General features: G+C 37.7%; 1 protein-coding gene across 2 annotated transcripts; it reads left to right on the top strand.

Moving 5' to 3' along the window:
• The first annotated feature begins 221 nt into the window (after positions 1-221).
• On the top strand, positions 222-20,500 carry ccr7 (chemokine (C-C motif) receptor 7). 2 transcript variants are annotated; one of them, XM_061232004.1, is made up of 3 exons: positions 222-317; positions 6,128-6,174; positions 18,436-20,500. In XM_061232004.1, exons 1-3 carry the CDS (start codon positions 302-304, stop codon positions 19,525-19,527), a joined length of 1,155 nt encoding a protein of 384 aa, XP_061087988.1. In that variant the 5' UTR covers positions 222-301; the 3' UTR covers positions 19,528-20,500. The 2 variants fall into 2 exon arrangements, with proteins under 2 accessions (XP_061087988.1, XP_061087990.1); XM_061232006.1 differs by lacking the exon at positions 6,128-6,174 and having other exon boundaries at positions 230-317.
• Positions 20,501-25,442: the final 4,942 nt, after the last annotated feature.

The raw sequence follows: 25,442 nt of genomic DNA on the forward strand, positions 1-25,442 counted from the left end.
AATTTATTTTCATACACTTGTTCTTAATCATTGATCATAATTTTTATTTGATAAGGCTTTAAATTCCATTTAAGGCTTTCAATTCCCTTAATAGTTGGTTGGGGAGGTTGTATATTCTTTTTTAAGAAAGCAACTAGATAACAGGCCAGACTTCAGAGTGGAGAAAAAAAAAGACATGAAAGAGAGGCATGATACATTTGTGGCTGTCTACCTGTCACTTCTGGCAGTAGCAGTCCTGAGACAGAGAGTGAAAGAGCATAAAAACAATTCTACTGAAGAGCAGCTTAAACCAAATCACACAATGGCATCTGTTATACGTAAGTCAATTCTCTGTTTGGATTATCTGCATTATTGTCACATTAACATTGTTCTTATTTTAAATGGAGGACCAGCCTAGTAATTGTATACATATACATCTGTTAGTGTGCACTACTCATAGTGCCATATAATTAATTTATGTAGCTTAGTTTAAAAAACAAACAAACCTATTCTTTACTTCTTTCTTCCAATCAAATTCTTGTCAGTACTCTCATTGTATTGGCAAGCTGGTGAATATATACAGTAATTTGCAAGTGTGCACAGATAATGTAATGTCATTTTGAGTGTTTTGACATCACATTCAGTCATAGTACAACCTTTATTCTTATAGTGTTAATATCTTAGACATTCTAATGTACATGCTAACTTAATAACTAATCAAACACTTATTTTATACAATTTGATGGGTGTGAAAATGGTCTCTCTCTCAGCATCAACAAACCATTCTTGTGTGATGGTGATCTTGATTGTTTATCCCATATGTTTAATCTTCATTTGTGTGCTTTGGGAATGCCAAGAATAGAGCCAGCAATGTTTGAGAGGTGGAATGGCTGGGTTAAAATGCAAATCAGTTAGCTTAATTGATAACAAAATTACATGGAAAACAGGTACCCATTAGCACATGCTCCCTACTCAGACACTCATTCACTACTCCTATTTAACTATATTTTACCATTTGAAATGCTGTAGAAAGATAAGTTTGGGTGTGAACAAGGGAGCTATGTAGACCTGCCACAAATGGGCACTTTGCTCTGTGATCCATCTGCATTTTGATATCATCAACCCTTTCAAATAAAGTTAACATAATTTTACAGTTCACATAAAATATATTATTGAGCAATGGCATTTCTGTCAAAAAGAATATAAGAAAAATCTGAATATGAATTTCACAGGCTAGATATCTTGTTTTGGGAAGGGGAATGACAACGTGCATGGGCTCAGTTGAAAGTTAGTCAGTTGCTTCCTCCAAAATTACCTCCTGATAAGCAAAGAAGGATGTATCATATCATATCATTCTGTACGCTAATAATAGGAAACAATATTGTTTTCCAAATTAAAACAATCATTATGATTTTCTTTTTAATTTAACAAGGAATATGTTTAGTAAATAACTACCTCATAGTTAATCTGTACAACTGTTTCATATGTTGATGTATTTGTACATCATGAACTAATGTACAACTACTGTACATTAGTTACTGCCAATTCATAATGGACTGAATAACATGGTCTGTTAAAGGACTAACATGGTGGTTGGTCACACTTTCTATATGCACTTTTTATATGCAGTTTGCACAAGAGGACATTGAAGAAACACAATGAAAGTATTAAATAGGGGTGAGCAAGTAGTGCATTACTTGTATTCGTTTCCAAATACAAGTAAACATTTTTTAATTCTGTTACTTGTACTCAGAAGTGGGCGTGACATAACCCGGAAGTGGTGTTGTTAACAGTCCCCCTTACTACATTGCGATATGCAATACATTGAAACCAAGATTTTCACCTGAAGCACAATTACTACAGTTTTGCACTCTGTTATGCAGGTAAATCTGTATGAAACCATCTATATATATATATATATATATATATATATATATATATATATATATGCGTATGTGCATGAACAATTTTACAAGGAACACTTTTGGCTGAGCCGCCTTCCCATTCGTATCAGAACCGTCACACTTTCCTCTTTAAACACACATCCACGTTCCTAAAGCACTTTACACATCCGTCACAGTTTGTTACATAACTGAAATAATGCAGATAAAAGTCACTCAAATAACACAGTAAATCACAAACATTTGTGTGATCACACATAGAGGCAGTTGAGCGTTTAACGTTATAGTAGACCAACTGATTAATTAACATGAAGAACTAGAAAAGGGGGTGTTGAGTAGTTAAACATAGGTGAAGAATAGCTAGACATAAAGGATTTTCAGCCATCCTCACACATTAAAGTGTGTTCAGACTACTTCAGATCACAGGTAATCTGATCATAAAAATCAGTAGGATATAACAAGCAAGCTCCATTAACATTGCAGCAATCTAGAAAATCCACCGTAAGCAACTTATCACGAACAACTTCAACAAACAAATCAAGCAGATGGCCACCGCCCAAACGCATCACAGCACCTAGCTAGCTGGCAAGTAAACACGTTTAAAAGTGAAAATAAATAAGAAGACCACCACCAGAAAAAAGCTAAATTGACCATGTACTACCTTACCTGTAGATAAACTAATGTCCATGTCAGCAAAATCATGACCGCGTCCTCCATCCTTGCAATTAAGTGTGGCATTTTTAATCCTGGATCATTTATGTCCAAAGTTGGCTCTGTCTCGTAACTTGTTTGAAGCACATGGCTGTGTGTTTACAATGTGTGTCTTCCCCATCAGCAGCCATTTCTGTTAGCAGCGCACTACCTTTTCAAATTGTAACAGAAAAAGTTTGAATGTGTTCTCTAACGTTTGTGATCTTGAACACACCCTTGATTACACAATGACAAGATACTATTTAAGTAGTTATATCCTTAATCTATGATCGGAACAAGTTTCTTATAATGGCAAATTTAGGAAAATACGATTTAAAATACATTTAAATGACTGAATAATAAAACGATTACGCACATTTATTTTGTTGTTGCCCAAGGACAACTGGCAAGTGTCAGAATTCAACCACCATGTTACTCCTTAGAGTTATGATGTGTTGTGTTTTCAGAGATGCTCTTCTCCATACCACTGTTGTAATGTGTGGTTATTTGCATTACTGTCACCTTCCTGTCAGCTTTGACCAGTCTGCCCATTCAGCTGCTGACTGGATTTCTTTGTTTGTTTTTTGCACCATTCTTTGCAAACTCTAGAGACTAGTGTGCATGAAAATCCCAGGAGATCAGCAGTTTCTGAGATACTCAAACCACCATGTCTGCCACAAACAATCACAGTCAAAGTCACATAGATCACATTTTCTCCCCATTTTGATGGTTGATGTGAACATTAACTGAAGCTCCTGACCCGTATCTACACTAAATTACATTACATTAATGGCATTTGGCAGACGCTCTTATCCAGAACAAAGTGCAAAGTGCAAACCCATAACCAGGGATAAGTGCGCTGAAAGACCCTAGAGGGAAGTACATGATTGTATGCATTGCACTGCTGCCACAAAATTGGCTGATTAGATAATTGCATGAATAAGTAGGTATAATAAAGTAAAAATGTTTCTAATAAAGTGCTCAGTGAGTGTATATTCTATTTTCTAACATACAAGGAAACTATTTGCTTTTATTTCAGTACATTCACTGAAATATTTCAATGTTTTTTATTCAGTAATCAAAATTTTTTCTGAAGACCACAGGTGCCAAAACTATTGGCACCCTTGAAAGTGGCAATACAATTTTACTTAATTTAGTTCATCTCAGTCTAAAGGAACTATACTGTGTCATTCCATCACTTCCTGTTTCACAAGAGTATAAATATGTATAACAAGGTAACAAGTATGCAAACCCTCTTTGTCAAACATCAGCATGGGAAAAGCCAAAGAACTGTCAATTCAGAAGACACAGATGGTAACTGACCATCACAAGTCTGGTAATGGGTACAAAATATGTAACATACCACTTAGCACTGTGCCCTGCTACTTAAAACAATTCTCAATGTATTATGTTTTATGCAATAATAAAAAGGCATAAAACATGGAATGGTTGCAAACTTTCCTTTGAAGAGGACGGAAGTGCATATTATCACCATGTATGGGAAGGAAGATGGTGAGGGAGGCCATAAGTAACCCAAGGATTGCAGTTTAAGAATTGCAGAGATTGGTTGTGTCTATACACGCACTGGGCACTTTATTACCAGTGCACCGACGTATTCATGCGATTATCTAATCAGTCAATCCTGTGGTAATAGTGCAATGCATATAATCATGTAGATACAGGTCAGGAGCTTCAGTTAATGTTCACATTAACCATCAGAATGGGGAAACAAATATGATCTCAGCGACTTTGACCTTTTGCAATTTTCATGCACCACAGTCTCTAGAGTTTGCAGAGAATGGTGCCATGAACAGAAAACATCCAGTGAGCAGTAGTTGTGTGGGCAAAAACGTGCTGTAAATGGGAGAGTTCCGAGACGAAGGGCCAGAATGGTCATAGCTGACAGGAAGGTGACAGTAATGCAAATAACCACACATTACAACAGTGGTATGCAGAAGAGCATCTCTGAACATACAACACATCAAACCTGTGGACAGCCTACAGCAGAAAAAGACCAATGAGTCTAAAAACAAAGTAATAAATACCTAATAAAGTGCTCACTGTGTGTACTTGGGGATGAAAAAATTTACAGTTGTAAAAAAGATAACATACATCAGCCACAACATTAAAACCATCTGCTTAAACAAGTTTTTTTGTGATTAAGAATGCTGTATAAACGTGTCTATAAACACTTATTTAATTTTATGATATGTGTACTTACAGTACTGTGCAAAGGTTTAGGCAGGTGTGAAAAAATGCTGTAAAGTAAGAATGCTTTCAAAAATAGTTTAATAGTTTTAAATAGTTTATTTTTTATCAATTAACAAAATGCAAAGTGAGTGAACAGAAGAAAAATCTAAATCAAGCCTTTGCCTTCAAACCAGCATCAATTCTTCTAGATACACTTCCACAAAGTGAGGGATTTTGTAGGCATATAGTCAGGTGTGTGATTAACCAATTATAGCAAACAAAGTTTCTTAATTATTTAATTACCCCAGTCATTTAAAGCCTCGTTCTGTTGTGCATTATATCACGTAATTGTTGAATTGTAGGCTAACTAAATTCGATGTGGCATATTTTACACTGAAGTTTTTGCAGATTAAATTTAAATGCTGTCATAGCCTACTCCTCTGCGTTTTGGCTTCTCTGAAATTATATGAACCAACTTTACTTTAGGCTAAATTAAAACTCTTAAACATTTTTTGAGATTTTGTGTTTTGTTTTGTTTTGCTGAAGTTAAGATAAAAAAAATAACTCTATTATGCAGGATAAAAAGTGTTAGCCAGTTAAGATTTGGTTAACTGTCCATTTCGGTTAACCATTTAATCAATGCTCATTCCTAGTATCTAGCAATCTCAACTGCAGATCTTTTGTGATGAAGTTACTTGCCTTGCTGAAGTATGATTCCATGTGTACATTGGTTAGTTAGAATGGCAGATAAAACCTACTCTATATGAAAATGTATATGGTGAAATCACAATAATTGTCATGTAGCATAATAAAATATGTATTTGTAATTATAAACTACTACCCAATGTCATGTTGTTTAATTATAGGAAAAATTGGTATATGCCAAAACATTGGTATACTGACCTCTGCCGGGGTTAAGGGCCTTCAAAAATATACCACTTGTGCTGCAAAAGGCTAGACCTGACACTGACAGCACTTATCACTTAATCAGTTTGGAGAGTGGAACTGTAAAAAATGACTGGCTTTCTATGAAGTGATCAAATTGATATTCACTAAATGTAATAAAGCAACAAAATGTCCTCTCGCCTTCATATTTAATAAAGGCATACATTTATAGTGTTCTATAATGTCTGAAAAATACTTCTATTTATTCAAGGAAAATATTTTTTATTGACTTTAAAATTAAAACCTTTTTGAAATGACTTTATTTTTATGGAAAATAAAGAACAAGACTATTTTCTACAGAGCTTTATGGTTGTACTAACACAGAGTATAAGTGCCACTGCATGCAAGAGGTTGGTCCCTTAACATATTTTTCCTTCCACTACTGAGAAACCAAATGCACTGAAATTTTGTCTCATTTACAGGCGCTGATCTCACTGGACCAGTCTTGCTTATCTGGATTTGTGTTAAGGCAAGCTAAATGCAATCCTTATTATTAAACAGTGCATAAATGTCATTCATGGTTTGTGAGCTTGATACGCCATTACTGGCAACTTGTTTCCATTTATTGCTTGCATAACCATTTCAGTCCCACGCCCAATATGAAGTGGCTTCACTGAAGTGGTTTTGGCTTTGGTTGAGAAAATTGACAAAATTTAGTAGGGTTCTAATAGAGGCTCAAAACAATAGTATAGGGGCCATTTCGATTGGTTGAAATGGTGTAAGGTCGAGAGTCCCATATGGCATTCTTGGGATTTTATGGCAGTTATGCTTCAGTGCAATGGGACTGAAAGGGTTAACAATCAAGCAAATAATATCATCAGTAATGAACATCAGGTAAAACTGATAATTCCAAACTGTATTCATAATTTAATTGTTTTTCTTTATGTCACAAAATTATACAGCATTTTCTTATATCTACAGATTATTTGCAATGGTGGACCCTTGAGCTTGCAAATGGTTGGACGGAAGTCTGATCCTGACCTTCATAGCAGATCAACCCAACAAATAATCAGTTAGCAAGTGTCCTAAGAACTCTCTTAATTGCGGCATACAGTACCTTCTTTTCATATCATTCATATCTTCTTGTTAGAACTCACTATGTTATTTTGCGTAAAACCACTTTAATCATTCCAAATATTACACTTAATGTGGGAAATCCATCTTTTATAGAGCAGCCTCTAGAATGATTGCCACTTGATAAAGATGAGCAGAAAAGGCTGCATAAAACAAATAGCACAGGCAATGATCAACATGGTACAATCAAAAAGGGCAAATTATAAGCTATACTGTATGCTTTCATACAAATGCAATTCCTCAGAGAAAAAGATTTTTGATTTAATTGTAGACCAAAACATCTGAAGGATCTTGAAAGATACTGGTTTGGACCATTTTCATAGTCTTTAAGGTATAATTGATAACATTTTTGTGTTAAAACATTGTTACAAGACCATTATAGTAAATCCCTTCCAATCGATGAAAAAGGCTCACTGACACGTTGACTTACCCTCTGCCTGTGTTTATAGTCCTTATATTCAGGTTTCAAAGTGTACATTTGTCGGGCCGTCACTGTGTATCAAAGCATTGTACAGCTGTACAACAATTCAAGCTCATTGGTTGAAAATTGGTTCTAACTGCCACATCCAATGGCATGGGGGCTTATTCTTGTGTAGCTGCCCAAATTGCACTCTAGACAAGTGATCACTGAAACTCTGTATACTGTTGCTTATTATCCAATGAAGACTACATATCTCATTCTAAAACCATATCAGTTTGTTATCGTAGCAACAAGTAAATTAGCTGTAGTTAGCTTGACGAATTTACAAATATCCACTTATGATAAAATATAGGCAATACGAACATAGTCGCTCGCGATTGCTCAAGCGTTGTGCTCCAGGTGGATATATGTAATTCGGGAAGCTAACTAGCAATAGCTAATGGCTAGTATTGTTTTTTAACTAGATAAGCAATAGTAGGCGATACACAGTTTCAGTGATCGCTTGTCTGGAGTGCAATTAGGGCAGCTACACATTCCTTTTATCTCTTTACATGTTCAATCATCCATGTTTAGCTAAACCTTTATTTCTCTCAAACTGTAAGTTACAGTTGCATCGTTTCTGATGAACTATCATATCTTTGTTATATAGCCAGCTAGTTACTTAGCCAAATAACTTGCTTGCTCATAATATAGTTGGTTAGCTAAAGTGAAAACTTCGAAAAGACAAAAAATATACACTACGAAAAGACGGCAGTCTCTCTTGCGTTTGTCACTGCCAGCTTTCCAAAACAGTGTACGAGAAAACTGAACTGTTTAATAACGCTTTATATTACGCATTATATTCATAGATTGTGACACAGTTCTTCAAACCTTTTATTAGCCTCTAGAATTTCTTAATATTTGGTGGAATCCATTCTTATACACCAAGCAACATATTTCCTGTGCCCCCAGCTGCCACACAACCCCAAAGTATAATGGATCCACCTCCATGCTTGACAAGGTGTTCTTCTCTACAAAGGCTTCAGCCTTTTTTCTCCAAAAGTTACCTTCTTTGGTGGTGGTCAAAAAATTGTTCCAAAAGGCTTCAGGCGTCTCAATGTTTTTTTTTGTTGCATACTTCTGATGCTTAATTTTGTGTTGAGGTCATTGGAAAGGCTTTTTTCTGGCAACTCTCTTTTTTGCAGCTCCTTTGCAGTGATTGGGTTCTTCAGAACATTTTTCACCAGGTATCTGGCTATTCTTTCTGAAATCTTTCTTGGTCTTCCAGACCTTGCCTTGATTTCAACTGTTCCATTTATCGTCCATTTTCTAATAATGTTTTGGACCGTGGAAATAGGCAGTTTCAAACATTTTTGTAGCCTTCACTTTCTTGGTGGAAATGAACCATCTCCATTCTGACATCCTTGGAGAACTGCTAGAACCTGCATAATCGTGTTATTTTTATGTTAAGTTCAACAAAACAAAACTTTTAAACACAAAATCTCAAAAGGTTTTTAAGAGTTTTAATTTAGCCTAAAATAAAGTTGGTTCATATAATTTCAGAGAAGCCAAAATGCAGTGGAGTAGGCTATGACAGCATTTAAAGTTAATCTGCAAAAACTTCAGTGTAAAATATGTCACATCAAATTAACCTACAATTCAACAATTACATGATATAATGCGCAACAGAACGAGGCTTTAATGAGGGACTCATAGTTGTTATTACGAGACAGAACAGCTACCAACAGCTGTTACATCAGAATGAAAAATAAAAAAATAAATAAAGTTTATACCTGGAATTATATTCACTTGACTCATTGAAGCCCCAATGAGTAAATCACCTGGGTCTGGGCCTTTGTAATCATCTTTTTAAAAAGTAACAAAGAATAATCTAAAAGGGTTGCCAAACTTTTGCACAGGGCGCATTTCCTTTTTTATCATTTATAAACAGTAAAAAGCAATCTTGCTTTAAAATGTGCAGAAAGGTCTCATGTTGAACATTTACAGTTCAGGTTTTGCATCTGTTCACCAAGATATTCATTATAAAATACTTTTTGACCAGGGTTGCCCAAAGTTTTGCATACGACAGTAAGTTTGCTATGCTGTGTGAAAGTGCCTAGAAACAGCTTGCATCACTTCACTCACCCAAATGGTTATTATGTTTACTCAAGTTCCCTTTGTCTAATAGTACATTTTGTCTAAAGATCTGAAACCATTGTCATGAATATGCAATAATAGAGGAAATCTATTTTCTTTTTACCTTTAAAACAAATGGAGTTAGTATATGACCAAAGATTAATCCAGCCTTGTGTACATTTAAACAACATTGTTTTAAATAACACAGTTAAAACACCTGTTAAAAACACCTGAGGTCTGTTTCTCACACTAAGCAGGACAAACACTGTGGTTTTTTGTACTGGAGCCTGCTAACTCAGGAAGTGGTGAAGAGATAAGACATATTTTGAGAAGGTGCTTTGTGGGTGGGGAGGCAAGTTTTCAATCTGCCTGTAAACAGGAAATCTACTTTACCTGAACCTGAATTTGCCAATTATTCCATGCAACCACTCAGTTTTAGAGACCAGTAAAATTGAAATGTGCTCTTTACATAATGTCCAATATATGCTTATATAAAATACAACTTACTAGTCTCACAAAGTCTACTTTGTTCTACTATCGCATATTAACTCAAGATGTTTACTTAGCCCATTTTTTAACCAACCCATACATGTATCATGTTACCTCATCTTTTTTTCTTGTTATTGCACGGTCAGAAGGTAGGCACTTGATTATGTATCTTTAAGACCAAACTACTAGGTCCAAAAAGGTCCATAAAGCATTTGAAAATAGGATTCTCAATCAGTGAGGCGATTTAAATTACAATCTTGATTTAGGCATGACTGACTAACATATAATTTATGAAACAAAAGCATCAGTTGGTTTGATCAGTGTTTTAGGCAGCTGTTTGCTGTGCTTGACTTGCATATCAGAACAGGAAAGTGTACATTAGCCAGCTGTGAACTTTAATTAGCAAAATTGTGGCATGACAATAGAGGAACTCAGACTACAAAGAAGACATGAACACTTTATCCCAGAATACTGGTGTGCTTCAGTGGAAACTTCTGCTTGCAGAGAAACAGTTTTTGAGTACCAGCAATAGAAGAAATAGTTCTGGATTAAAATGTGAATTTTTCTGTTTATATTTGGAAAGAGACGCTGCGGTTGCAGTGTCAAAATTATAACTCAAAGGGAAAAAGTATAATTCAAAGAAAATCTTTTTTGAAATGATTCTTCCATTTTGTTTGAATTATGTTTTTCTTTTTATATTACATTCTGTTTGAATTATTATTATTATTTAAATTATTGTTCACTTTCATCAGAATAATCTTTTTCTTTTGAATTTGACGTTTTGACATCAATTTTATGTGGGGGGAGGGATTAGAGGAGAAAGGCTTGTCTATGCTTGTGTAACATCATTGGCTAGTGCCGGCCTGTGGTGTAGTTTCCATAGGAATTGTAGTGGTCAATTATACGTTTTTATAAAATCTAATCATAGTTTATTAAAATCATAGCAATATTCAAAATGCCAGAAAAAATGCTGTGAGATTTATTGCACAACAAACATATTGCTGATGGATTTACAGTAGTGTGCAAAAATGTGAGCACCCCTGGTCAAAAATTACACATTTCTTCAAATTTTACAGCAATATTATTATTATTTTTTTTTTTTTTTCAGTTTCAAAATAATAATAAAAGGTTTGGGAACCCTGTCAGTTAGTACTTTGTAACTCCTCCTCAGGCAACTATAACAGCTTGTAAACGCTGTTTTCCTTTCCTGCTTTTTTTTATTTTCCCCCATTTCTCCTCAGAAATATCGGCCTCCTTGCATATACAGCATGTCTGAGATATCTCAGCAGATTTTCAACAATATTTCAACAACAATATAAATAAGTCTGGGGACTGTGGTGATCTTTCCTGGAGGTACTGGTTGATTTTGAGGTATGCTTTGGATCATTGTCTTGCTGGAATAACCATCCTCTCTTCAACTTCAATGTCTGGACTGTCCTTTGAACATTAGCCTCTAGATTTTCTTGATATTTTTCTTTCACTTGCACAATATTTCCTCTGCCCCCAGCTACCACACAATCCAAAAGCATAATGGATCCACCTCCATGCTTCACAGTTGGCAAGGTTCTTCTCTACAAAGGCTTCATTTTTTGTTGAGGTCCTTCTTTCTGGCAACTCTGCTATGTCTTTGTTGTTTGAAGTATGTTGTATTGTTGTCCTGTGAACAGCTAGACCTGTGTTAGCTACTCTTTTCTGCAGCTCTTTTGCAGTGATGTGTGAATTCTTCTGAGCATTTCTCACCAGGTCTCTGGCCATTCTTCCTGAAATCATTCTTGGTCTTTCTGACCTTGCCTTGCCTTCAACCAGGCAACCATTCATCTTCCATTTTCTAATAATATTTCTGACAGTGGAAATAGGTCAAAGAGTTTTTGAAGAAATTAACCATCTTCATTCTGAAATCCTTGGACAACTGTTTGGAGGAACAGACAGAACAGCCACTGCAGTTGGGTACTTTAGAAGGCTTGGAGTTACTTCAGAATAAATAGTTCAGCCCTGGAATTATACTGATCTGACTCACTGAAGCCAGGAGGAAATCACCAGGGACTGGGCCTAAGTAACAAAGAATAATCCAAAAGGGTTCCCAAACGTTTGCACAGGGCCCTTTTATAATTTATAAATTTATAAATTGGTAAAAAATGTTAATAAAAAGCAATCTTGCCTTAAAATTTGCAGAAAGGTCTCATGTTTAACTCTGGACCCTTTACAGTTTGGGTTTGCTTTTGATCACAAGAATTCATTGTAACTGACATTTTGAACAGGGGTGCCCAAATTTTTCACCCCACTGTATATAAACATGGTTGCCACTTGCCCATGAATTGAAATCGTTTATACTGCTTCTCAAAATGTTAGCTAAAAGTGATAGGCTACTGATCGATTATGATAAACTAGCTGCCAGTCTAGCTAGACTGTAATATCCTGTATTCTGTCTGTTAGTTTATTCAGTTTTTTTGTAACTTCATTATTTTTCATATTCATACCTGGGTTCCATTTACAGTCATTGTACTAGTCTGCCCCTGTGATGTCTGTGTCTTTATGTACATCTGAGCCCGAGTCACTACCCTGTCTGCATGATTCACTATTCGGGTGTTTTCGGAATTTTCCGGTTTCCCACGATTCCTTCTCTGTCTCACTTTACTTACTTGCTGCTTTCTCTCCATTCATGTTTGTTGATAGCACTAATCTACTTATCCCGACTAACATAGAATTTGCACAGTACTAATTATATTAACACACTAATATGTTCGTCTAACTAACTAACATTCACTAGTTTTTGGTATAGTTTAATCACATAACTAACATATTAACATTCTACCTATTTCTGCACTGCTCTCTAGCTCCACCTCCCTGTTCTATCTCTGATTGCCTGCCTTAATTCTGCGAAGTGTTTGCACCTGTTCTCTAACTACCACTACATTCCTTAAGTCTGTGCAATTGTGCAATAACCTTGCTAAGCTATTTCATTACTTTCATGTGTCTCACCTGATGTTTATTTGTTAGACCACCCATGCCCCGCCTAGGTTGTCTCATTCCTCTGTGTATATGCACTTCACATTTGTCAGAATGTTGATCGAAATTTCAGTGCCAATTTTTTGTAAGCCTGCTATTTTTGAGATTCCTGAGACACCCTGCCTTTGCCTGACTTCGAGTTTGCTTATTCCCTTCTGTTTTGGTTGCCTGTGATTTTTGATCCTCGCTTTGTTCACGACTCTCCCTTTGCCTACTCCTCTGTACCTCTGCCATTCTGATCTCCTGGATTTTGACCTGTGGACAGTTTTTTGTGATTTCCCTTTTGCTTCTCGATTTGGCACTGTGTCTCTCTGATTACCTGGCTTTGACCCTTGGACTGAATAAAGACAACGTTTTTTGGAATACTGTGGTCTGTGTTCGGGTTTCTGGCCGCGAGCATAACATGGACTACTTTTCATGATTATGATAGTTGCTGTGGTTCCTTAAGCAAGTAAGGAAAGATAGAAAATGTCAGACTGAGTTGGATAATTTGTCCACTCTGTAAGGAGAGCACTTGAGTCGTGTTTGGTTCATTTTGCCAAAATACCTCTGCTGGTGTACTATTTGCATATTAAGAGCTTAACAAATCCAGGGTTTCTTTGTACAACCTGGCTTCACAGAACCAAACAGCTGCAATCAGGCTTAACTGATACTAAGATACGACTGCGACCGCAAAGAAAATATTGATAAAATATGACTTGAAGATGATTATAATATCATTACACAGTATAATATATGGAAGGTAATTATAACATGGGCCGACTTACGACCAGTTCCGCTTACGACCGGTCGGTCGGAACCAATTACGGTCGTAAGTCGACGACTACCTGTAGTCTGAAAAAAGCTGAAAGCATTAACTTTCGTACATAATACGGTGGGCTCCAGAATTATGTTAATAAAAATGGAGAAAAAATGCTGCACATTATAAACAACACGGATAATGATCGACTTATACACTCAGTGAGCACTTTATTAGGTATGTACTTCTTTTTTAGACTTTTACTGCTGTAGCCTATCCAGAGTTATGATGCATTGTGTGTTCAGAGATGCTCTTCTGCATATTTCTGTTTACATTTTACATTTTACATTTTAGTCATTTGGCAGACGCTTTTAATCCAAAGCGACTTACAAGTGCATAGGTTCTACCACAAGTCAAAGCATCACATCCAGAACTAGAAAAATACACCTGGACTGCTGTTCTAAACATATAGTCGTCATCATAAGTGCAAAAAATTTTTTTACATTTTTTTTTATTTATTTTTTTGGGGGGGGGGGGGGGGGGTTAGACAGGGATAGGGGTATCAGAAGGGGGGGGCGGGGTAAATCAGGAGGGGGGACTAAGGTAGAGTTTGAAGAGGTGTGTTTTGAGTCTGCGTCGAAATAGGGGGAGGGATTCTGCTGTCCTGACAGCGGTAGGCAAGTCATTCCACCACTGAACCAGAACGGAAAACAGGCGTGAACGTGCAGCTCGACCGCCAGGTGCCCGTAGAGAGGGAATCGTAAGGCGACCAGAGCTGGCAGACCGGAGTGGTCTAGCTGGGGAGTAGGGAGTGATCAGGGATTGTATGTAATGTGGGGCAGTCCCCTTAGCAGCCTGAAATGCCAACACTAGGGCCTTGAATCGGATGCATGCGGCAATAGGAAGCCAGTGGAGGCCAATGAGAAGCGGGGTGACATCAGCCGACCTGGGCTGACTGGTGATCAAGCGGGCTGCAGCATTCTGGACCAGCTGGAGGGGCTTGATGGCGCACGCTGGGAGACCGGCTAGGAGGGAGTTGCAGTAATCCAGGCGGGAAATGACGAGCGCCTGGACTAGGACTGTTGTAATGTGTGGTTATTTGTGTTACTGTCACCTTCCTCTCAGCTTTTGAGAGAGGTCTCCTCTGACCTCACTCATTAACAAGGTGATTCTGTCTGCAGAACTGCTGCTCACTGTTTTTTTTTTTTTTTTTGCACCATTCTTTGCAAAGTCTAGAGACTGGTGTGCGTGAAAATCCCAGGAGATGAGCAGTTTCTGAGATACTCAAACCACCATTGTTGTCTGTCAACAACTATCATTCCACGGTCGCTTAGATCATATTTTTTCTCCATTTTGAATGTTGATGGTTTTGAACATTAATTGAAGCTCCTGACCCGTATCTACATTATTGTATGCATTGCACTGCTGCCACACAATTGGCTGATTGGATAATCGCATAAGTAGGTGTAATGTAGAAATGTTCAGAATAAAGTGCTTGGTGAGTGTATGTTATGTTCAAACATATGGGAAAACTATAATTTCAATTTTATTTCAATAAATTTCTGCTCAAGCAAAAAGGGACTGCCTCAATGCGCTTCAAGCCAGATACCTACCGTAAATCCTCAAATTGTGTTCGGGGTCTTTTATTTACTTAGGCTGCACAAAGCACAGGCCTTTATTTGGGGCAGGCTTGTATTCGAGGCAGGACTTTATTTCTTATTAGGCTTCTGTTGTAGAATTTTATTCTTAGAAATAAAGTAAAAGGCTACACTTAAAGTGGGCCAACACTGTTCAACACTTCCTGTAACTGTTCAGAAATCAATTAGTGTAGGCTAATCAGGAAACACCGTTTGGTAAGTCATAGTGTCAGTCTTAACAGACTTAGTTTATTGCAAATATTCTCAAACACAATAAATCACATGCAAGTCCAGAATCCATAAAATAACAACTTGCCAGACACGCCTTCATGAACAATAACAAATTAGCGTAGATAGCAGCAAGTTAAGGATATTTTTTTCCTAAAGTGTGTTTTATTGTGAGACATGCGTTTCGTTTGGAGCAGCATACCGGTAGGCTATCAAAAGATTTTCGCTTTGGTTTGGGATTTAATTTACTTTTCGACTGTTTCATTCTATTGCTAAATGTTGGGACTGATGGGCACTGAAATCTGGGGGGTATTTGGTGGTTCACTGTTAAGTTTTATGTAGTTGAAAGAGTGTCGGGATTTCCACCTGTCTGTTTATTGCGAGCCAAGGCAGGCGCTTTCATTCATTCATTGAACGTGTGCTGTGCTCTAAATACATGGAAACTTGGCGTAGCCAAGTAGCCTAAATTGAGTTAATTTTTTATTTTGCCTGATTTACTTTTTATTAAATTCGTAGGCTGGAATGCCTCACGGCAACAATTGTGTTTAAATGTATACTGCTTCAGCTGCAAGCTACTTAGAAGGGGCGGCAAGCGACTGGTAGCTTGAGAGCAGTGTGTTGGTGTAGGACAACGACTTTTCATTTGCAACAGTATTAAACCAACCAACAATATAAAATATTAAGATGAGCTTGTTTATTTCATTGACTTAAATCGAAACAATGTCTTCTAGTGCTCATGGACTGATAGCACTACTGGTAGACAATATTACCCCGGCTTGTATTTGGGGGCCGGCCTTTATTTGTCCGAATCGACCACGCCCCTGGCTATTATCCGAGGCCCGGCTTCAAATAGAATCCCGGACACAATTTGAAGAATTTACTGTATGCAAGAACTATATACAGTCCCCTCCAAAAGTATTGGAACAGCAAGGCCAATTCCTTTGTTTTTGCAATAGACTGAATTTGGGGTTGAGATAAAAAGATGAACACAAGACAAGAGTTCAGAATTTCAGCTTTTACTGTTACAAGACCATTGTAAATCCATTCCTCTCATTGAAAAAGGCTCACTGAAATGTTGACTGTATTTATAGTCCTTAAATTCGGATTTCAAAATATATGGTTGACGCACCAACACTGTACGAAAACATTGGAACTGTACAATAATTCAAGCTCATTGGTTGAAAATGGGTTCTAATTGCCACAGCCAATGACATTTCAATGTCAGCGCGTTCACAGAGAGGGGAGGGATAAATGGTTTGAGGGTGTTTGTTGCTGTGATTCCTCTCTTGACCATTAGGAGTCCGAAATTACCAATTGTACCTTTAATTGCAGTCCCCTCCTAATGTATTGGAACAGCAAAGCCAATTCCTTTGTTTTTGTAATACACTGAATACATTTGGGGTTGAGATAAAAATATGAACAAGAGACAAGAGTTCAGAATTTCAATGTAAATACTACCTAGATGTACCTTGATATAGGGCAGCCTGTAGCGTAGTGGTTAAAGTACATAACCCGCAAGGTTGCAGGTTCGATCCCCTGTGTGGCCACAATAAGATCCGCCGTTGGGCCCTTGAGCCCTTAACCCTGAGGAGCATTGTCTCCTGCTTAGTAAAAAATCGACTGTAAGTCGCTCTGGATAAGAGCGTCTACCAAATGTCGTTGATGTAATGTATGTAGATGTGCTGAACTACTTAGAACATAGCACCTTTGGTATCAGACCACCCATATTTTAGATGAGAAAAATTATTGGAACAAAGACTATTTAAGTGAATGAAAGTAAATAATTCTTATTTGGTAGCATATCCATCTTGCTTGCAGTAACTGCATCAAGCCTGCAACCCCTAGATATTACCAAACTGTTGCATTCTTCGTTTGTGATGCTTTTCCCGGCTTTAATTGCAGCCTCTTTCAGTTGTTTAGTGTTTAAGGAGGTGAAATACATGCTCAATTGGGTTAACGTCTGGCGATTGAATTGGCCAGTCTAAAACCTTCCACTTTTTCTCCCTAATGAATCCTATGTCATGTTGGCACTGTGTTTTGGGTCATTGTCTTGCTTCATGATGAAGTTACTCACAACTAGTTTGGATGCATTTCTCCGTAAGTTTGTAGAGGTTAATCATAGTCTCATCAGTCCAAAAAACTTTGTTCCAGAAATTTTGTGGCTCATCTGTGTACCTCAAAATTGTAAAATTGTACCAAATTGTAATCTCGCCTTCCAATTCTTACTACTGATGAGTGGTTTGCATCTTGTGGTATAGCCTCTATGTTGCTGCTTTCAAAGTCTTCTTTGAACGGTTGATTGAGATGCTTTCACCCCTGCCCTGTGGAGATTGTTTGTGATGTCACTGACTGATGTTTTGGGGTTTTTCTTCACAGCTCTCACAATGTTTTTGTCATCAACTGCTGTTGTTTTCCTTGGTCAACCTTTCTTTTTCAGGACATTCCAAGTTGTTGTACAAGCTATCCCCAATGCTTGTGCAATGGCTCTGATCTTCCTCTGTTTTAAGCTTCAAAGTGGCTTGCTTTTCTCCCAAAGACAGCTCTCTGGTTTTCATGTTGGTTTATCTTTTCTAACACAAATGCAGTGTTCACAGGCAAAACCCATGGCTAAAATCAAGAGTAGACATTCAGAACGCTTTATTTTTGAACCAATCAGTCTAACAGGACACATCTGGGCAACAAGAAACACCTGTTAGTCACATGTTCCAATATTTTTGCTCACCTAAAAATTGGGTGGTCTGATACAAAAAGTGATATGTTCTAAGCTGCAAAAATACCAGAAAATAAAAGCTGAAATTCGGATCTGTCATCTTTTGACCTCAAACTCAATCTTTAGTGTGTCACAAAAACAATGGAATTGACCTTGATGTTCCAATACGTTTGATTGTATATTATAAAGCCTGCAGAGACTGGCAGCTGGATTATATATAGTTACTGATAAGAAGGTACTGTATGAAATCACAGTTTAAATAAATTGTAACTTATACTTACATTGTACAAAATTTTGTTGTCTATTTTCAGACTTGCTTATCAGAGGACAATATGACGTGGCCAACAGACACATCCTACGAGAGTGACTACAGCACTGGGACAGAACCAGTGGAAGTTGATTATGACCATTTTGAAATGCAGTGCCTGAAACAGTCCAACCGCTTTTTCCGGTCTTGGTTCATGCCTGCCATCTACTCTGTTATTTGTGCTGTGGGCCTGGTGGGGAACCTGTTGGTCATGCTAACCTATGTCTATTTCAAACAACTGAAAACCATGACTGATGTATACCTCCTCAATTTGGCAGCAGCAGACCTTCTCTTTGTGCTGACATTACCTTTCTGGGCAGCTAACTGCCTTGACAAGTGGGAGTTAGGGTTGTTCCTGTGCAAGGCTATGTACAGCATATACAAGATCAGCTTCTTCAGTGGCATGCTGCTGCTCACCTGCATCAGCGTGGATCGTTATTTTGCCATCACCCGGGCTATCAAGGCCCGCAGCCGCCGCTCACAGACTGTTTACTTTAGCAAGGTATCATCAGTGGCACTTTGGGCTTTGGCACTGCTCTTTTCTGTGCCTGAAATTATCTACACCAATGTAAGTGAGAGCCAGACCTGCACTCCCTTCTCAGGGGAATCCAGTCAACTCCGGGTGGGCATTCAGGTGTGCCAGATGGTAGCTGGATTTTTAATGCCTGCCCTAGTGATGGGCTTCTGTTATTGTGCCATTATGAAGACCCTGATGCAGGCTCGCAACTTTGAGAAGAACAAGGCCATTAAAGTAATATTTGCTGTGGTAGCTGTCTTCCTGTTCTTCCAGGTGCCCTACAACTTTGCCATGCTTGTGACCACACTGAATACAGCCTACGGAGGCAGTAAGGATTGTGCCTTTGAAATAAGTCTTCTGTATGCTGTGGACATCACCCAGAGCCTGGCATTTATGCGCTGCTGCATCAACCCTTTCCTCTATGCTTTCATTGGTGTCAAGTTTCGTCATAATCTGCTTAAACTGCTCAAGGATCTGGGCTGTGTGAGCCAGTCATGCCTTTCCCATTATTCATCTTACTCAAAGAATAGGGCTCCTGTAACAACGGATGTGGAGACCACAACCTCCTTCTCCCCTTAGAGCAACTAGAGCAAGATCATATCATCCATATCAACCTTTTGTTAAGCCTTCTATGCCATTGTCCAGGGAACCTTTCTCCTTTAACATTAATATTCTTTAACATATTCTCCACTGAAATGGACATCTTTCTGTTTTTTTTTCTTATAATGTAATTTATGGAACACTTTGCCACCCCAATCTGTCTACTCCACTAAGGAGACCGGATAAGCATGTTCCAGAATTCCAGAACAGACCAGTAAAATATATACAATAGTCATCTGGTTCTAATACTCTGTGTTCTATGCCATGATTCAGATCATACTGATCTGACAAATCTATTTTCATTCGTATTTATACTGGAATTTGCATTGACACTCTCGTTCGTAATTTCTTTTCATTTCATGTTACAGTGACACAAAGTACAAGTATGTGGAACCTTCTCACCATACTGATACTATGCTATTGTAAGAGTACATTGGGTACCCTGAACCTAGTGATCCTTTTTCTAAAGGCTTTTCTTTTTTTGGGTGGAGACAGCCAATTACCATCTGGCAGAATAGCTGTTTGGTCAGATTGGCAACTGCTCTCCTCCAAACCCTTCATCCTGGGACAGATTCACAACCTTTACCATGCTGCCACTGGAATGAAAAGCCTCATACCTGAGCTCCTCCCTCTGATACTTACTTTTTAAGCAAGGTGGTAAAGCACCTGCTTGTGAGGTGGGCACTTGTTAGGAATTGCTATCTCTTTGTCAATCAATGTTCATTATCTCTGTGATTAATGCATGTGTATATCTGTATGATTAGTGCCACCACTTGTACATGTGTATCTCTCTGTATGCCTCCTGCAGCTACTTATTTGTGTGATTCATCTTATTAGTCATAGCTAAGCGACAATTTGATCACTTTGACTAATGGTAGAGTCCGAACTATGCCTTTCCTGTTTTGTTGTTTATTTCTCTTTTTTTGTGCAAATAAAAGGCTTTGGAACTTCACTTTTGTGCTGTATAATTTATTTGTGGAGACCCAAAGACACATAGGGCTCTATTTTCAGGACACAACTTTGCAGAGTGCACAGGCACAGTCACTGGCGATGTGCGTGGTGCACTGGGCGTACCTACTGAATGTTGGTATTTTATGTTTTTGTGACGAGAAGAGAGGGGCACACAGCTCACTGTACCTGGCGCGGGTAGAAAATGGGCTGAATTATGATGACTATATTATCACTGGGTATGGTGCATCTTGATTCATTAATTGGTGATAAAATGAACGGATTTCATTACATTTAAGATCCATGCATATTGAGCGGGGCATATGTGATGCCACGCCATCAACAGCGTGACGTCGCACAGATCTCATTTTCCTATTTTTAATTTGATGTGAAACTAGAAGATCAGAGCTACAAAATGAGGTATGACGTGTTGGGATTTGCCAATCCGTTTTAGATATATGGCTTATTAAAATATGTGTGTCTGACAGAAGTGGTTTTGAGAAATCAGCCTTCAAAGTTTCATGAGCGGTCGTCACAGTTTCTTATCTAGAAGTAACCTAGGTATAAAAACTGGCCCATCAGCCACTGCTTTGGAGGGTCTGGAGAGATTATGCGCAAGATATAGGTCTGGGGGTGTTGACAAGCTGCACAATATATGCATGATCTTTAGGTGGGAGGCGGAATTTACTGGGTTATTTGTGTAAGCATAACGTAAACTCACCTTGTTCCGAACAGAGCATGGAGAAGCAGCGCTTCCACCTTCCAATCGGTACAATGGTAGTTTTTCTCCTATGGAATGTGGTTTATGATTATGGTTGCTTATTGACTATCCCAGACACTAAAACACTCTGTTTGATTTAGTGTTGTTAGCAGTCCTGTGAAAGCATCCCGTCATTTTAAAGTAAAAGATGCATTCTACATAGTTAGCCGATTAATTCTCATGTTTCCTCTCTTCCGTTTTCATAAAAACTTGGTACGAGTCACATAGGGGGAAGTTTATTTGTTGTTTTCTCTATGTCTTTAAGTATTTAGTATTTAAGACTTTTTAGGTATTTTAGCCTCAATATTTTTGTCATGTAGGCTAGACCTTACTTAGACTCACTGTGTTTCCGAACAGAACACAGGGAAGTGGTTGCTTACAAAATAAGCTTAAATATCATACAGTTGAATGCACGCCACCTTTTATAGCTTAGAATTCTGTAAAAGTGAGAGTTGTGCGATGTTACCCCCTTTCTCATGATGCAACATATATTGCCAATTTGTTAATTCTATGTGACTAGAATGGAAGATGAGAATAAGGCAGATGTTTTTTCCAAGACATTCTTTTGTAGCAGGTGCAGAGTTGGACTCTCACTTAGAACTTTAAAGTTTTTTTCCCAACAAAACTAATTTATAAGAGAAATCTATATGAATCATTCCGTATTTTCTTATGTCAGAACTTCAATAAAATATCCCCTAAACACTTATTATGGGCAAGTAGCTCAGTACCTTAAACACACTATTCTTATTTAGAAATACTGACAACAGTATTTGCTAAAAGAAAACACCGAATATCAATGTCATGATCGTGTCAGCAGCAGTCAATGATTCAGTAAAATGAAAGGAAAATATATAGATATACAAACAATGTTTTGCCATTCACAAACTGGGAGTGATTTCCTTTAGAGGCATAACGCGGGTGGTTGATCTTCACACACACTGCATGTGACTTCAAACGAAACCGAAATGAGTGATTTTCTTTAAAAGGGAAAACAGGTATTTGGTGGTTGCACACGGCTTTGAACGTGACTTTTCAACTTTGCAACGATGTAGCCAGCCCTCCAGACAAAAAACATGTCTTGTCATTTATCGGTATCTTTAATATTGAGCACAACTGGGTGATATTATATTAGCAAGGAAGGAGATAACTAATGCACTTAATGCATGTGGTTTGCATATACAGTACTGGCACAGATTGGAAAGACTGCAGTTTAGTTATTTTAACAGCAAGGTACAATGACTGCTGGTATGAACCTATACACAATGGTAGACGTAATGATTATTGCTTGTATAACTAATTATTATGCCAAGAGAGAAATTATGTTATGATAATTGTGTCAAAGACAGTTTATAAATAGAGTATATCCATATGTGTGTGCCAGAACTGTAGTTATCACTTTTACTACAGTCACGTGATTAAAATACACATTCTTGCTTTGTCCAAAAAGTTGCCTTTATTGTCATTCTGCTCATAGCAGATGGATGGAAGACAAATAAAAAAATACCCCATGGATCACAGTATACAGCCACAAACAAATAAAAATAGAAATAAATACAGGAATTAAAATTATAAGGAAGAAAAAAAACAGTGAACATAAATGAAACTACCCAATAAAAGTGATTGTTAGTTAGTTAGTTAGTTAGACAGTAAGTGTATTAATCGGATTAGTACTGTACAATATCTAGATAAGTAGTAGTTAGTAAGAATAGTGCTTTACAACTTTCAACTATCAAGAAAAGCAGGAAGTAAGAATCGCGAGTTCGGAAGGAATGTTTGAAAACCCGAAACTAAATAGTGGGACAGTAGGATTTTATTCCAACGTGAGTCAATATAATCTGTTTCACAGATTGGCTATCGCCAATAATACCGGACCATGCAATAGTTCCTCCCGGTTTCTCCTTCTAGTAAAGGAGGAGGCGTATGTTTTATGGTCAACGATGCATGGTGTAATTCTGCAAGTGTTTACTTGTCGAACTCCTTCTGCTCACCTGATGTGGAATATCTGCTGCTGCTATGTTGGCAAGTGAATTTACGTCTATCATTATAACAGCTGTGTATATACCTCCACAAATTGACACAGAGCGAGCGCTGAAAGAACTGCCATCAGCAACATGGAAAATAAACATCCAGAGGCAGCTTCCATCGTCCTCGGTGATTTTAACCAGGCGTCACTGAAAAAACTTGTGAAACAGAGAAAAAGCATTTTTTTGTGTCCACATGTGTATGCTGATAAATACCAAGTAACTGTACATCAAAGGAGTATTCACAAAATGTGTGATTAGCATAAATTGATGCCCCAAAAATACCATATATGCTATTTAAAAAGCTTCTCTGAAGTTCTGTTTATGGAAGTCTGAATTGTCAGAGCTGGGGAAGACTAAAGCCGGGAAATGTATAGCCTAGCAGTTGTAAACTCTTTCTCATGTAAAACACACTATGCAGCAGGTAAAAAGAAAATAGTTTGACATTAAACATGAGGCAAAAAGGGTGGTACTTTCCTTCCCACAATGAAACCTGGAAGGCAGCAGTTTTAGCTCCGCCAAACACAGATTATGTGTAGCTACATATTATTACTTTGCAGGCAGCTTTTCCTTCTACAAACTGCTGTCTTCCAGGCTTCACTGAGGGAAGAAAAGTATGGGGCTGGAGGAACACATTGTCATATTATAGGAGAGATATCACTGTCTGGAATCCCACCGGAGGGTGACAGCAATATCTAATATGTTTTCCCTGTCCTTGCAGAAGGCCAGAAAGGGGTGTCACAAGCCTCAAACAAGTGGTTATGTGGCCATGCTTCAAATGTTCTAATAAAGAAGTAAATGTGATGTAAAGAGAGGTCAGCCGTAGCAGTGAAGCCTAGTGCTGCGATCACGTCATATCGGAATGATCGAATTTCCACCTTCCACCTGGGAAAAACTTTGACAAATCTTCCAATAGGCTAAAGCAATAATTTTTTTTAACGTGTTTTATGGAATTTATATTCAACTCCACTTAAGCATGAATTAATCAGGGTTACCGGAATGAAACATCACCCATTTTAATGTTGAATTCTGTTGCGTTTTTATATGATATGAATAATTATAATTATAATCAAAATAATCAAAATAAAATCTAAATTACTGAATACTAAATGCACAAAACACTCTTTACAACAGTGCACTTTCATTTCCATGCAGAATACCAACAGCTGAGACCAGTCGTGAAGTTTGTTTGCCTATGAAAACTTGACATCTGAAAACTTTGATAAATCTCACATTATTTGTGCAAATACATTTCCAAAGGATTTACGGTCAATTTCATTTGGCTTCCGTGTGATAAATGAGGCCCTTCTTAGTTCACTTTTATTTAGCGTCTGCTGACATATTTCCGGTTTGGTAGAAATACAGTTGTGTTCAAATAAATAGCAGTGCGTTAAAAAAAGTTAATAAAGTGCAAATATTTTTTTAAAGCTTTTAGTTCAATATTTCAAATATAGTGGAAACATTACACATCCAATTCCAAATCAAAGCATTTGCAAAAAATGAAGTCTGCGTTATTCTTTTACAGGAAGCAAAGAAAAAGCGTGTCAACATTTTTCTCTTCAAACTCTCTTCAAACTTTATTTTTTTTATTTAGTTGCATTGTTTTTGATAACTGCTGCACATCTGTGTTGTATCGAGTCAACCAACTTCTGGCACATAGAGACAGGTATTTCGGCCCAGGAGGAACAAACTACATTCCACAGTTCCTGTGAATTTCTAGGTTTTGCTTCAGAAACTGCATTTTTAATGTATGGTGTGTGCCACTCTGCAATGGGGGAGATGATCCGGAACATACCATAATCGAAACAGTCACCAATTAGATTTCACATTGTTCAATTTGCCAAGAAAATAATGTGCACAAAGGAATACTCACCCAACCAGGAAGCATGCCCCCTGCCCAAGGCCCATTCACCCATCTAGTGATGGATTACATAGATATGATCACACCTGTGGAGGGGAAAAGGTATTGTTTGGTGATCATTGACAGGTTTTCTTGGTGGGTTGAAGCATTCCCCACAAGACATGCAGACGCAGCCACTGTAGCCAAAGATTTGGTCACATAAATTTTCCCACACTTCGGGGTCTGCCAGACCTTGTCTAGCGACAATGGCATCAGAAATCGTCAAATCAGTTTGCTTAATGACAGGGGTGAAACAAAAATTCTC

This window comes from Conger conger, chromosome 2 (assembly GCF_963514075.1).
Source record: "Conger conger chromosome 2, fConCon1.1, whole genome shotgun sequence".
Classification (NCBI taxonomy): Eukaryota; Metazoa; Chordata; class Actinopteri; order Anguilliformes; family Congridae; genus Conger; species Conger conger.

What these genes read in the sequence shown, in the direction of transcription:
- ccr7 (XM_061232004.1), top strand. An exon ending in TTATCTGGATTTGTGTTAAG is followed by an intron (nt 6,175 to 18,435) that starts GCAAGCTAAATG and finishes GTCTATTTTCAG; the next exon opens with ACTTGCTTATCAGAGGACAA.